This window comes from Cyprinus carpio, chromosome B12 (assembly GCF_018340385.1).
Source record: "Cyprinus carpio isolate SPL01 chromosome B12, ASM1834038v1, whole genome shotgun sequence".
Classification (NCBI taxonomy): domain Eukaryota; kingdom Metazoa; phylum Chordata; class Actinopteri; order Cypriniformes; family Cyprinidae; genus Cyprinus; species Cyprinus carpio.
This window is the reverse complement of record NC_056608.1, coordinates 9,102,209-9,117,715: the sequence shown is the minus strand read 5'-3', so window position 1 is coordinate 9,117,715 and position 15,507 is coordinate 9,102,209. Positions and strand designations below refer to the sequence as shown.

At 36.1% G+C, this 15,507-nt stretch overlaps 1 protein-coding gene across 2 annotated transcripts in view; it reads right to left on the bottom strand.

Annotated features, from left to right (window-relative positions):
- Positions 1 to 13,881, bottom strand: part of LOC109070247 (5-oxoprolinase-like) — a 34,946-nt gene extending 21,065 nt beyond the window's left edge. For both annotated transcript variants that reach the window (XM_042735231.1, XM_042735232.1), the window contains exons 1-9: positions 13,757 to 13,881; positions 12,503 to 12,674; positions 12,160 to 12,351; positions 10,559 to 10,673; positions 10,042 to 10,165; positions 8,091 to 8,286; positions 7,848 to 8,013; positions 7,451 to 7,589; positions 3,513 to 3,580 (exon numbers count right to left, since the gene is read on the bottom strand). In XM_042735231.1, the coding sequence (XP_042591165.1) occupies positions 3,513 to 3,580; positions 7,451 to 7,589; positions 7,848 to 8,013; positions 8,091 to 8,286; positions 10,042 to 10,165; positions 10,559 to 10,673; positions 12,160 to 12,351; positions 12,503 to 12,673 (1,171 nt within the window). In that variant the 5' untranslated portion in view covers position 12,674; positions 13,757 to 13,881. The remainder of the gene's footprint in view (positions 1 to 3,512; positions 3,581 to 7,450; positions 7,590 to 7,847; positions 8,014 to 8,090; positions 8,287 to 10,041; positions 10,166 to 10,558; positions 10,674 to 12,159; positions 12,352 to 12,502; positions 12,675 to 13,756) is intronic.
- Positions 13,882 to 15,507: the final 1,626 nt, after the last annotated feature.

Here is a 15,507-nt window from a genome sequence, read left to right as displayed (position 1 = left end):
TTGATGCAGTTTTGTATATATTTATATTTGTGTGTGTGTGTATGTATATATATATATATATATATATATATATATATATATATATATATATATATATATATATATATATATATATACACACATATATATATATATATATAGCAGCATTAAAAAAGGCATTTAAAAAACAATTATAGTCTTTTATAGTAAAAAGCACTGAAAATGGCAACAGAATCTAAAAGTGTGGACCTTGCGTCTAAAACAGTTCTACTGTATATATGTAGGGTATCAGAGCGAATCAGACAATTTAAGATTCGATCCGATTGGTGTTTGAACAACCCAAAGAGCCAAACTCCACAAAGAGGCCCAGGATAACAAAACAACGTCATAAATCTGTCGACAATATCCTGGTGCCACGAGTCTGAAGTGAGCACAATGAACTAGCAGCTTTGAACAGCTTTCAACATTAAACAAAAGAATACTTATTGACAATTCCAACTCAGGAAGGAGTTTTTTAAATTTGGGGCAAGTAACCAAAATGAATGGTCAAAGAGATGCACAGCATGACCATCACATGTTAAAGACTTCCTCGGACTGGTTTCCCCCACCCAGGACAAAGACCAGGCTCATTCTAGACCTTTTGACCTTTTGTTCCTCACAAAGTACATTCTCACGTTTACAGAATGACAGAGATCTTTTACAGATGTAGATGCACCAAAATGAGCTCAAACAGACCTATAAACGAATATCAGTCCATTGCTTAACTCCATATCATGTATGTAACCCACACATTTGACATATCATGTTCTAATCACTCACTGTATATGTCATTTTGAATAACTATTGAATAATTTATAAGTTTATAGTTGTGTTTACTATGTGTGTGTGTTTGAATTTTCATGCTTTAAACATTTCTATCAATCAATACTTTGTAAAATGTATTATATTTCTGTTATAAAAATAATTTCTAAATTATACCTTTGCAAGAGCAGGAAAATTTGGACCATGTGACTGATAAGATAACATATTGATTTATGTATTGGGAGGAGAAACATAGTAACACCCCAATGTCTAATTGGTCAAGACACCATTTGGGATGTGTCCAATAGCTGAGTTTAAAACTCAGGACACCATCAAATTTTGCTTTTAGCCATGCTGTTGCCACCGCTGCTTTTTAGCACTCTTTGAGTGTGCTCTGGCTTACATGCCAGCTGCTTCGTACATCATGAGGAGAAAATCCATCTAGTCTCATCACACTCTTATTCTCTTTCTTTTACTTCAGTTCATTTTCTTTTCCATTGAGAAGTCCAACTCCGACTGCGCCCACCTGAAAACTTCAACCAGCCACTGACTCTGCACCATTCGAATGCCAACACCCAAGACATCACTTTGAACAATCACTGAACTTCCAGCCAATCAGTAACCTCGGGAAACCACTTTCTGCAAGACAACAACAAAGGGAACCCCCTACACAGGCAACGCAAGTACCTCCAGATTCTAGTTGAACTGGTGTATTTAATATAAATTTTAACCTCTTTGAGGAACTCTTAGTTAAATGATTGATGGTTGTTCAGGACTAAGCAATTGCACATATTGCTATAAACTTGGGATTTCACATTTTCATTCTCTTAAACTCATTTTTTCCTCACTTTCTCTCTTACTGCATCTTGTGTGAATGTGTGAGTGCGTGTGTTAATGTGTGAGATTAGTTTATATTGTCTTAGATTTATTTGAATAAAGTCTTATTTATATTGAAAAGAGAAGTATCTTATGTTTTGTGCTTACAAGTTAATGTCTTAAACTGCCGATCTTGTTACTGTGTTAATTAATAGTGTTTTCACTATAGTTTGTATTTTAATATCCATTGCAGAGTTGATGTTATATGGCTCGTTCAATGAATCGCTGGCTGATTCCGCTGATCAGCCGTAAAACAGTGATTCTACTCAAATTCCTTATAAAATTAAAAATAATTCCCTTTGAGTTAAATTGACCCGTTTCCATAACATATATTATAGAAAAAAGAATAGAAAAGAATAAAAAGTGAAAGTGAGAAAGTGACGTGACATTCAGCCAAGTATGGTGACCCATACTCAGAATTTGTGCTCTGCATTTAACCCATCCGAAGTGCACACACACAGAGCAGTGAACACACACACACTGTGACCACACACCCGGAGCAGTGGGCAGCCATTTATGCTGCGGCGCCCGGGGAGCAGTTGGGGTTCAGTGCCTTGCTCAAGGGCACCTAAGTCGTGGTATTGAGGGTGGAGAGAGCGCTGTACATTCACTCCCCCCCACCCACAATTCCTGCCGGCCCGAGACTCGAAATCATAATTTAATCACATCAAATACTAATCCCTTAAATTAACACCTCCCAAGAATCACACCTGACATCTTATTTGAATCCTTTGAAGGACTTTGGCCTGAGTTTCACACCTTTCAGGAATTCTGGTAAATCATTCTGCTTGAGCAGTTCAAAGTTAGTGTAAATCATTTATTCGCCATAATGCACATTTATTGCAATGGATGCCTTAATGTCTTGACTAGTATTAATGTGCCAGTACTGAACTTGCACAAAATTTTGTCTTGTATGTAGTAAATATGTATGTGAATCAGCAATAGATGATATGCAATTGAGTTGTTTAAAGGGGTTATCGGATGCAAAATTCACTTTACATGGTGTTAGAACATAAATGTGTGTTGGAAGTGTGTGTACACATCCACATCTACCCTATAATGATAAAAACTCACCAACTTTTTTAAATCCCTATTTTAAAATCCCCTTTCTCAAATCAGGCTGTTCTGAGATTCCTGTCAGAATGATGTAGTTCTGCACAGGCCGCTCCCACGATATTTGATTGACAAGGCCGTTTTACCTTAGACCCGCCATGAGTGAGCTGTCCGCCACTGTGTCGACTGCAGGGGAAGACAAGAATGTCTCCTAAGCAATTGAGGTGTTTTGTTGTTGGATGTAATAATGAACATAGCAGAGGATTTACGTTACTTTAGTTTTTGAAGGTAATACGCCGATCCCCGAATCGCCTAAATGTGTTTATGTTTGCACGAATCATTCGTGGTCCAGCTTCATCTACAGAAGTGAGTATAAGGGTTTTTATGAATCTTTGCAAATCTTCTTTCCTAACAATGTGCTAGTTAGCAAGTTTCACAGCTGAAGTCTACAGTCTGCTCATCACCCCACGGAAGAGAGGGGCGGGGTGAGCAGAGCTCATTAGCATTTAAAGCGACATGGACTAAAACAGCTTGCTGAAATCAGAGCTGATTTTGACACGGTAAAAAGGCTGTTGTTTTACACTACCATTGAGAAATTTTAACCAAAGTATCTTATAGAATTTTCATAAAGACCCTAAAGAATCATATCATCTTGTGGAAAATGGGCATCCAATGACCCCTTTAACACAGACATGAGAAGAATAGATGGATGGTAGCAAGTAATATGCAATGTAGAGAGGCTAAATGTACAAGCAAGAAGAAGAAGATGGAAAGACAGTATGTCTGATAACCTAATAGCTTACCCTTCCTGTAGCAGGCAGGTCCAGGATGAGCACCAGCTGACTCAGGCCCTACAACAAACATCCCAGACCTGAAATAAAGACAGACAATAGAAAAAATATTAACCTATCATAACTTACACAGTGTTAATATAGTTCCACAGTTTTATGCTATGTGAGAACTATGACTAATACACTATAAGCCTACTATGTTAAATGATTTGTGTAGTATATGTACTCTTTTAAAGGTGAAGTATCAGGTTTTGTGCTACTAGTGCCACCTGGCATTATTACAAAAATAAAGCATATTTTCAAACAACCGTTGCAAACACCCCTTTAGCATGTCACACCTCCCCAAAATCAAACATCACAATCACAACACTTATCTATAAAAGTGTATATAAATGCGAAGGCATGTCTCCACAGGTAAAAGCAGGCTACTTTCAATAAAAAGATCCAACATACTAAGAATACTCTTAATGCTAACACTAAAGCGATCGCAAGTGTCTTACTTATAATAATATATATTTTTAATTATCTTATAATAATAATATATTAATTAAAGCTGCAAGCAGCGATGAAAGGGCCCTCACACCTGGGCTCACCTCCACCTGGTGCCTTTAAGAAAACAGCAAACTGTGAGCAATATGCATTTAAAGTGGTAAATATAGGAGGAATATGTCAAAGTCATTTATATGACATATCCTGTTGCCAACAGGTGGCGCTATAATTATAACGGAATATTTGCTTTAAGATGTGTTAAGGCCAGGCCATATCAAATATGTGAAGATTAGGGCAGATCAGACATTGCATGTTTAAATAAGTGTGAAACAAGTCATTTCCTGGTGCCAGCAGGTGGTGCTATAATTATAACTAAATATTGGCTTTTGGATGTGTTCAGTCCAGGACTCTTATAAAACGTGTGAAGTCTGGGGAAGATTGGGCAATGTAATTGAATAAAAATAAGACGCTAAATTCAAAGCATTTGACGCTACATTCAAAGCATTTTGAAAATGAGACACTTCCTGCTGCCAGTTGGGGGCGCTATAAGTTTGACTCCTAATAGTCACATCTATGTGATCGGCATCATACAGCAAAAAAAAATCCTAAAGTTTGATCAAAATCAGACAAAGTGTGCAAAAGTTATTAGACACTTCCAGTTTCTCATTTCTCGTCATAACTTTGTTGCCTCACCACAGGCAAACTGTTTGAGATATCAAAAATCCCTTGGCAATTTTAATTCCCCAATGTCTTGAGATCATGCTGACCGAGTTTGGTAGCAATCGGATGGAAATCCTATGAGGAGTATTGTGAATTCCAAAGAATGCGTTTTTCATAAAACCTTATATAGCTGCCTTCCTGACAGTCAGCACGAAAGTTGTTTGACCTGATGAGGTCTATACGTGTATGAATTTTGGTGAGTGTAGGTCAAACAGAGTGCACTACAGAGCCCCTTAAAAGTAGCCTTTAAAGGCTGGTGAGGACACACCATCGCTGCTCTGGCCCTAATAATAATATTTTTATTTTTAATAGATTTTAAGGAGCAGTGCGAAAGATTTATGAAATGTATTAAATACAATACGGTTGATGTCTCAAATTAACCCAAACACAATTTTTTTTTAAACTTTTTAAGACTAAATGAAGTCTTAAAGAATAAATAAAGGAATAAACTGATAGGAATATCAATATGTTCACTAAATGTACATGAGCTGTATTAGCAACACTTCAAAGTTTGATAATACACAATCCTACTGATCTTCATTACTTTTTAATTCATTTTACAAAATAATACAATACAAATAAAAAAAAAAAAACTTAAGGCTTGAGTACTTCTACTCCCAACATGAATAACTTATACTGTACCTTAGTTGCTGCAAAAAAAAAATCTTTATCACTATTTTTGTCGTTTTCTAGTGCAAATGTCTGAATATTCTTAAATCAAAATGCATTGAAAATTACATAAGTCTTGTTTTCTGTGAAATTTATCAAAATTAAGTGAGTTTGATTAAAGTGCCTTAAAAATGGCATAATAGGGGCACTTTAAGAAGAACAAATATCTGCCAGTGGACTAAACATCCTTATATCAAGAAATATTTACTTGTTATCTTGTTTCTGACTTTAACTTAAAACAAGAAAAAAATTCTGAGAAAGATATTTTTGCAAAGCACACAATATTTAATGCCATGATTTTATTAATTTAAGACCTTCTGCACTGATTTAAGACATTGAGTGAATTAAGACTTTTTAAGGCCTGAAACATTCCATCAAATTCCTCCATCTGATAAACTTACTGCCAGTGTTTACTCTTGTTTTACTTTTATGCCTTTTTTATTAGATAGGACAGCTGAGAGCAGAAAGGAAAGTATTAGGTGGAGAGAGGGGACATGATCTGTAAAGGACTTAGAGATGGGAATCAAACTTGGGTCGCTGTGAGCACAGTTGTAATAAAAACATTTTTATTCAGCTCTGTTTTTAAATGAACTGATAGGTGGATCAATGTTTGATGCTCAATGGTTGATTCATTAAAAAAAAAAAAAAAAATTTTAATAAATAATATGGAAAATAAATATAAACTTCACTACATCAGTTATGTATTTTATCTTATTGACTTAAAAAATAAGATAGCCACCCTGCTCTAAGATATCAGAATCAACCATCAAAAAATCTGCTGCAGTCAACAACTAATTGTCATTCCTATTGTAATTTGCACACTGAAATAGAAAGAAGTGAGGAGGGTAACAAACGAGGAGGGTGGGGGCAAGATGCAGGACAAATGCAGAGCAAATGGTGACGGAACACAAAAGAAGCCTTGTGTGCTTTAACAAAGAAAACAACATGGAGCATGAGTGTCAGGATCCCAATACCAAACATTAAAATAAAACCATGACCAAAGTCATAACAGGACCGTGTCAGAGATATTTGTAGTAAACATAATATTTATTTATAGAGAAACACTCCAACAGCTATAACGTTAAGGCTGTTTCACTCCTACAAGCACGGCAAAGGGTGTGTATTTGTGTTGTGGATATGACCTGACCCACTGCACACATGATATCTTTGGATAACTGCACAGGCATGACTGCACAGGCATGAATGCATTTGTGCTGACAATTAGTAATACATAAACCTAACCAATTAAATTATTAATTATTAGTTATTGCTTCATCATGAGCACCCACAAGTCAAATGCCAATTGTTCTTACTTAACTCTCTTATGACCAATCACAATAAGAAGTCGAACCAACCTAACTAAATGTAAAAGCATGCTATACTATGTGTGTTATAATCAGTGGTGGAAATGGCCAAAATTCACTGGGGGGACAATTTTAATAATGGTTAAATTACCTGATTACCTTTCAGATGTATTTAATTATAAAACCCTTTATAATCTATAATAACATTAAACTTATTTCATATTTCCTCTAAACCTCCTTGGATATTAAGACAGGCACCTGCAATTCTGGCCAAATTAATGATACGTTGTGTGTGTGTGAATTTGCACATGTTATAATGTAAGCATCATTATTGACCCCTTGTGTTCAATAAAAAAAAAGAAAGAAAGAAAGAAAAAAAGGACTGATTATTGAAATGAAAGAATGATTTAAAAAATCTAAATGATTAGTAATTGTCTCTAATTGGCCTGTTTAGCTAAGCCCTCAAAACACTTCTTATTAAGTAATACAGTATTGCATGATTTGTAGATTATATTTAATAGTTTACACTTTGCATAAACGTTTGCAATTACTTTTTAAAAGGTAACATTACATTCTCTATGCCGCTTACATTTCTTTTCAGGAGCACTTGTGCTCCTACTTAAAAAAAAATTAGGAAAACCTTCTTTTGAATGACAACAAAATTCACTCCTCAGACTCCATCCACCCCCCAGTTATAATGGTTCAAAATGGTTCATCAAACAAATTAATAATTACACTGTAAGTATATTCATATTGTATGCTTGTTACCGAAAGAACAGTCGAGAGCCTCCACCTGCTGCTACAGTGCTGATGTCAAGCTGTGGAGCCTGCAGGGTGATGCCAGAGATAGTTGCTTCAAACACGTGTTCATACTGTCCAGCATATCGGCTCACATCTGTAGATGTGCCTGTACAAACAAATCCGTCAACAGTCTCTTTCTGACCTCAGTTCAACACCTTCTTTACAGCACACTCAGCAAGAACAAATACAAACTTTAAAGACAAGTGCCAGAGGCAAGATTTTTAGTTAATAACAACTTCAGCTTCAGTCATTTCCTCACGCAAGGCTGCAGAAGGCAAAGTTTTAAACAACATAAGGATGGGAGTTTCATTTCTGATGAACTATTCTATTAAACCTTCAAGAGATACCTTTACTCATCTCTCACCTCCCATGTCAAAACCAATGACGGGCTTCTTTTCCATAAATCCATAGCAAGTGACAGCATAGCCAACAACTCCTCCAGCAGGACCAGAAAGCACTGCCCGAGAGCCACAGAACTGCTCCATTGGTGTCAGCCCACCATCTGACTGCATGAATAACACATCCACATCCTGAGGGAGGGAGAGATGGAATATAAAAATTAAGGGGTACATATAAAAGCTTGATAAAATAAACCTCACAGACATACCTTCAAACCTCCTTTAAAGCCTGCAGAGAATTCAGTGAGGTAAAGGTGTATTTTTGGTGTGAGGTAAGCATCGGCACAAACAGTGTACCCACGAGGCACTGCTCGCACCATGGGCATCACCTCACTGGAAAGAGACACTTGATTGAAACCAAGACGCTTCGCCAAAGAGCCCACAGCCTTCTCATGAGCTGCCCATCTGAAACACACACCATCAGGAATGAGAAATATGATTTAATTTAACATTATCAGATGTCTCAGTATGCTTTAATTCAGTGTTTGGTATAATGTCACATTGGGCATTATGAAATTTTATCTCCACACCAACTACCAACTGGTGTTCCACAGGGCTCAGTACACAGACCACTTTTATTCCCTCTTTATACTAAGTCATCACAGCTCATGGTAACTTCTGTCATTCTTACACAGATGACACTCAGTTAATGCAATTACCCATGTATTCTCTCATGACACTGCACTGTGAGTTCTTGCACCTTGCAGTGTTTGTTAATATCTATGTTTTACTGTTAATTACTTTCATTTTGGTTATAAGCTGTGTTTTGCAGATGAGCCAGTGTACTACTTAGACTAGCAGACCAGCAGGCCTCCTGTTTGCATGTATTTTTCAATTACAATTAATTTATAATTTCAATATAATTTTTAAATAGAACTTATAATTTCAAAATATACAATTAATAACAACACATACGCTTATAGTGAGGTGTGACGCTGAGCTGCTAATGATATATGAAGAATTAAAAAAGGAGCGGGTGGATTTTTATCATTATAGGGTGGTTGTGTACACACACTGCCAACACACATTTATGTCCAAACAACATGTGAAAGTGAATTTTGCATAATAGGTGCCCTTTAAAAAAAAAAAAAAAAAAAAATGTAGTGATACTAGCTAAATATGATTGTAAGTAATCTTGAGTAATTTAAACAACCAATGAAACAGCAAAGTTATGTATGCACTTGATGATACAGTCACATTTTTCTACTGTGTGACAAGCTGTACTATTACTGGACCTTTGTACAGTCCCTTTAAACAAGCACTCAAAAATAACAACAATAAAATCACACTAAAAAAACCAATATGATGGTACTAAAGAAATCAACTAACTTAAATAAATTATTTATTTATATATATATATAGGCCTGCATGATTTGGCCAAAATTAAATTGTGGTTATTTTGTTGCATTGTTATATTGTTATTTATACAACATTTGTACGGTGATATGACATTTCATATGAATATGTCTCACATCAATGTTGCTGAGACATTCAGACACAAAGAACAAGACTCTACTGCTAGTGAAAGTTACTTGGGGTGTTCATACTTGGGTTCACTCTTTACAAGAAACAACTAAAACTTACAAGCACAATACTGATATTTACTTCTTAAATTCTTTACTTTCAAATGTTGACATTTTGGCAGAATATTAGCAAAATAATTTTTGTCCACAATAATGTTAGAAATTATACAAATTTAGTGTCAATAAAGTGAACCTAGTGCACACTGCATTCTCTGATACACATTAAACTCACAGCACTGCAGAGATGGGAGCTTGTGAGATGCATTTACTGTGCTCCAAAAACACAGTATAAGTTGCATGGCTGTAAATGAACAGCGACTTTCTTCCCTCTGGAACAGGCAGTGCAACAGACTACATACTTCTATCACAGCCTTTAAATTTATAATCACAATATGACAACATATTGACTGTATATCGTTATTTCAGATTTTTTGATAATGCAGCTTTTGTTTGTTCAGCCATTTATTTATTTTAATATTACTGTACATTACATTCAGTTTAATTAATTAGTAGCTTTTCACCCCCTTGAAGGTTACTTGTGAATATCAGACTGCTGAAGGCCATGTCTGACCAAACAGAAATATTCCAGAGAACCACGTAATAAATGCATAATATGTATATAATGATCTATACACACGTGTAAGAATGGAGTAGCAGCACCGCTAGACTGCTGATGCCTTTGGATTGCACACGTCTCAAATCCTGCTCCACATGCTGAAGATCCAACTCTTGCCACACCTCCAGACTTTCTCCTGTACTGCCTGAGAGAGACAGAGATTCCATGCAGATACTTTTCTGATCAATAAAACTTTCACATGACAAAAACATAAAATGTTTTAATGGCTATTTCACATTCTCTCCCTGTCTGACCATAAGAATTAAACAGACCATTTCTGTTGGCATTGGGATGTCTAGAAGTCAGTAGCCTCTGTAATAACCTTGGAAATTTCCTGACTGGGCATCACATTAATGCATGTTGATGCATACATTTTTTTGATAACTTAAGGAAGTTCGGAACAAGTATTTTCTGCAGCTCAGTTTCAGTGACTGCTCTTTTGCACTGAGGAGAATGTTTTGACTTCTAAAAATAAAAATACAATTTATTTTGGCAGCATAGATGTCTTTTATTACAAAATATCAAAATCTTAAATCACCTGTTACTATTCGTTTAGGCTCATTTCTGGGTAGCTGACAGGAATCTTGTCTGAGAATAACCCTCTCCTCCACTTCAATCACCTCCTCATACAGAACCTCCGGCATACACACCTCCTAAAACAACAAACATGTTAATACTAACAACAACACGGCACTTGATTATCTTGGTCTTTCATCAAAGCAACTTGGAAATGGAAACAGGAATCATGGCAGACAGGGTTCTTTCAGGTTAGTTTGGGATGGCTAGTTAGTTAGTGTTGTTCAATAATTGACTTTACAATGGCAAAAGCTGATTGAACTGCAATTTGTTAAAATAACCAACAGTGAATATTATAAAAATATTGTCCTCGGGAGGTCCACAATCACATGCACAAAAAACCCCATTCTTACTACATAATTGAGTAAAAAATAATTAAACCATTGATAAAACTTCCAGATTTTTGACAATATCAACATAAATCTAGATTTTATTTCATGTGGATTTTTATGTTCCCCAATAGCTGGGCACAACACCACACTATCAGAGAATCAGAGAATTCACTATTCAACATTTCAGAGTAAAACAATTCAGAAAACGGCAAAAAGAACATGGTAACATAAATTTCAAGCCATTGTTTTGGCCAAAAGAAATTGAGACAACTTGCCCGGACCAGTCTTTGATGAAAAATACCCTTGTCCTAAGAACACAGTTTAACCTTTCTGTTAAAATCTAACTTCCATTACTACGTGGGGTTTCATTGTGTTCACTTTTTAACCAAGAGCTTTCACAAAAACTGATACCAGAATTTTACAATTTTGCACTGCAGAATTCACAAACATGATTCCAATGTTAAACCAGGTATTTGAAACCAACACACAAAACCTCTACTAGAGAAAACAAGCATTTGTGACTCAAAACTTTTTAAGTTATTGCCCTTGGGACAACTTCCACACTGTACAGTTAGCCCCGGACTCTCATTTTATGGGCTTCCAAAGCTAACAAAGCATACTTGGATTACATTCATTTTGTGACCTTTGAAACAGGTAATTGATGATATAGTAGTTGTTCATGTTTTCTAAGTGTCTTCTTCTACAGTCAGTTTTCTGCCAGGTCAACTACTGTCTTGGCAGAGCAACAGTTTGAAGGACAGCTTATTGGTAAACTCTTAATGACCAAGTCTGTTCTCACATAATTGTGTAACATTGTGGACTGTCACTATAAGTATGCTGCTAAATTACTAATTCTCACCAGAAGCTGTGTTTCATTCATAAAGTAGTTTTTGTCTGTTTATGTCCAAGATAATCTTTGAAGTTAACTGTTTTGTTTACTTCCGTCAATTGAAGTTTCTTACTTTTGAAGCCTTTGGATGCTTTTCCTGCATGCACAAGTCAGTAGCAGTTGAGCAGTCTCTGTGTAGAGTTTTTCAAAAATATGCTGTTTTACTGAATAACCTAATGGCTGGACACAGTGTAGCATAGGAACTCTTGTTATTTCTGCCACATCTGACAGAAATAGTTAGAATAATATGCCATTTTGAAATGGTTCAGAATGAATCTTTTTAGTGAATAAATTCAAAACATTCAAGTTACTGGGATGAATCTACATCACTACACTACTCACCAGATCAAACAGGTTAGGTCGTGCTTGCGTGCCAATATGTAACAAGTCCCGAAATCCACGTGTCACCAGGAGTGCTGTTCTCTCGCCCTCTCGCTCCAGTAAGGCATTAGTTGCCACTGTGGTGCCCATCCGTATCCAGCCAATCTGAGAAGTGTCCAAGGGCTGATCTCGTGGAAAGCTCTGCCCCGTTTCCTGTTTAAATTCATAAACCCAACAAACAAACAGACTTTCATGCAGTACTTGGGCAGAATTCTGTTCACTACATTCTTTCCTTCTATCATTTATAGATCAAATCAATAACCACAAACTCTAAGTCCAAATATATTCATGTCTTCGTCCTCACCTGCTCCAGCACTCGGCGGATGCCCTCAGTAGGGGCGTCTCTGTAGTTCTGGGGGTCATGTGACAGCAGTTTTAGGACTCTCTCTCTTCCATCGGGCAATCGGGCGAACACATCTGTGAAGGTTCCTCCCCGATCAATCGCAAAATCAAACTTCCCTTTAGTTTCAGCCATGCTGGGAAACAGAATGCAATGAGCATACACAATTAAAAAAAAAAGAAAACTCTTAAGCTATTTTGTGGAAACCATGATACATTAAAAGAACAGAATTTATCTGAAACAGAAAACATTATAAATATCCTCTTTACTTTCACTTTTTAGCAATTTAATGAGTCCTTGCTAAATAAAAGTATTATTGATTTTACTTAGCCCAAACTTTTGAATGGTAGGATGAAATTCTGTCTTCATTTACGAATTCCCATGTCGTTCCAAATATGCATGATTTTCTTTCTTCTGTGAAAGAAGACATTTTAAAAAATGTCTCAGTATTTTTTAACCATACAATTAAATTGAATGGGGTCCAGTACTGTTTTGAACCCAACTATCTTTTATTTTGTGCACAGAAATATTCTTCAAAATATCTTCTTTTGTGTTCAACAGGAGAAAGCAAGTGTTTTTTTTTTTTTTTTAATCTGAAGCATATACTTTAAAGCTGGGTTTAAATTTAAGATATCTTGCTTTTTGAATTTGGTATTTACCCATCATACAAATGAAGCTTGGACATAATCTAGCTCCTTACTGCCAGAAACATCACAGTGAAAGAGAAATGTTATTTATCAAATGAATGACAAAAATGTTACACATCTGGAAAAACACAAGAAATATGGATGCTGAAATTTGAAAATATTCAATGTGAGAACAAAGTAAGTGGGAAAGATTATTTTATCTCGAAGCAAAATAAAAAAAAAATTAAAAAAAAGAAAGAAAATTATACAGATTTGGAACGATCATTTCCAGTTAGAACGTGCTTTTGCAAATAATTAATCAATAGTTATGCTGCAAACGTGGAACGACTCTATGATAAATAATAATAATAAAAAAAACGCTGTGTGTTGTCTGCAGGTACTCAGCTATTATAAACAGGTGCACATGTATACTAAAAGATTAAAGTGCAGCGCAATCCCTTAAACCTTAACTAGGCTAAAGATCACCGACTACATAACACACGTTGTAATGTTTCCGTCTTTATATGCATTACATACATGCAAGCATGAACTATAAGACAATTACAACGTTAGTATGTTCTCCTGTACTTACACTTCAGACGCCGTAAAACAAGAAATGAACAGACACCTCTTCTCTTGGCGTATCGTTACCACTACCCTGGAGAAGCGACACTTCCGATGCGAGTGAAATTAAGCTCCACCTTTGATACACTCCCCCCGCCATCTGAGATATCACGTGACTGAGCCTGTGTTCTATGGTTCTCCCACAGGGGGCGTGTCACGCGAGTAGGGGAGGCTGCAGACCTGGAGCAGGCAGATCCAAGAGGGGAGTGAGGTCCAGGCAGTTTTACGCCCCTGTTGTTCCTGATGCGTCCAGTAGGGGGAGGCTATACAGTATGAGCCATCAGAACAGAAGCGACACGAATACGAAGTATGTTAAAGGGGACATAACACACAAAGTTTCACCCAATCTCACGTTAATCTTAAGTACCTATAGAGTAGTACTGCATCCTTCATATCTCCAAAAAGTCTTTAGTTTTAATGTATTTATTAAAGAAAGATACAGCTTTACGATTCTCTCCCGAAAAATCTGAGCTCCTGTAGGCGCACTGTGGGCGGAGCTAAAAGTTAATATAAGGAGTTTCACCCTCGTCTACATCATGAAGAGCCACAATCGAAACTTGTACGAACCTGGAAGTAAGATTTTTGGCACAGAAATACTCTGTCATACGTCCAAATTGTTTTTTGAAACTTTGTCCATGCTTACCATGATAATCCAACTCTTTAACAGTGTAAACAACTCTGAATGCATGAAACAGCATTGTACCCCCCACCCCCTTTAAATAATCGCTAAAGTTATTATTGTTCAGCAATTGTGCAACGTTGCAACATAGTTAAATGATTAGCTAAGAGTCAAAGTCAGTTAATTTTAATATGTTAATATGTCAATAGATAGGTCCAGGGCCGTGCACAGGGGCGTGGCCCGGTGGCTAGAGCCACTGCCCCTTTGCCGTCATCGGCTGAGGTGCCCCTTTCACCAATAGTGTTGTACAAAATATCAATGTTCTTAGAATTAGAATGTCTAATTAAATTATTGTACCTGATCAGATCTAATATAGCTATATAACACCAATTTTTCTGTAAACATCAATACAAAAACCAAAAAAACAACCACCAGAGAGAGAAAGAGCGAAGGTAGGCTGCTAAAGGCAGTTCAACATTGCAAACATGAATACAAAGCTCCAGCAAGCCAGCAGAAAAATCACCATATAGAATATTTAGCAGTTTGTCACACTTTAATTCTTGTAATTCAGTATGTTTCCCATTATAATCACCTGTCTTGACGCTAGTAATCTATAACACATCATATTTTATTAAAACCATATTAATAGTAGGCCTATAAATAGTTAAAAAATATAGTATAAATGTTCTAAATTAGTTGTTTATTAGTATATAATATAGATTTATGCAGTTAAATATTAAATTAAATGTTTAATACTTATGGGGAGAGTGGGGTAAGATTAGCCATTTTTTAATATTGTGGTCCTCAAGATAAGGGAAAATGACACAGAAGTACAATTAAAGTATCTGTCCCATCCAAAAGAAAGTATTCCTCTCATTTTAAATGATCAGAAAGTATCTATAACAGGGTTCTAAAAATATGGCTTCTTATCCATGGCTCAGTTTGCCCGGGTTAGGGTAAGTTGACCCGAGTCGAGTCAGTGGGTAAGATGCACCATCTGGTTGTAAAATGACCATCTGACTGAATCTGACAAAAATAAAAACCCATGTGAAATAAATAATAATTTAAAAACTAATTTAATAATTTCCTTTTACAGACAG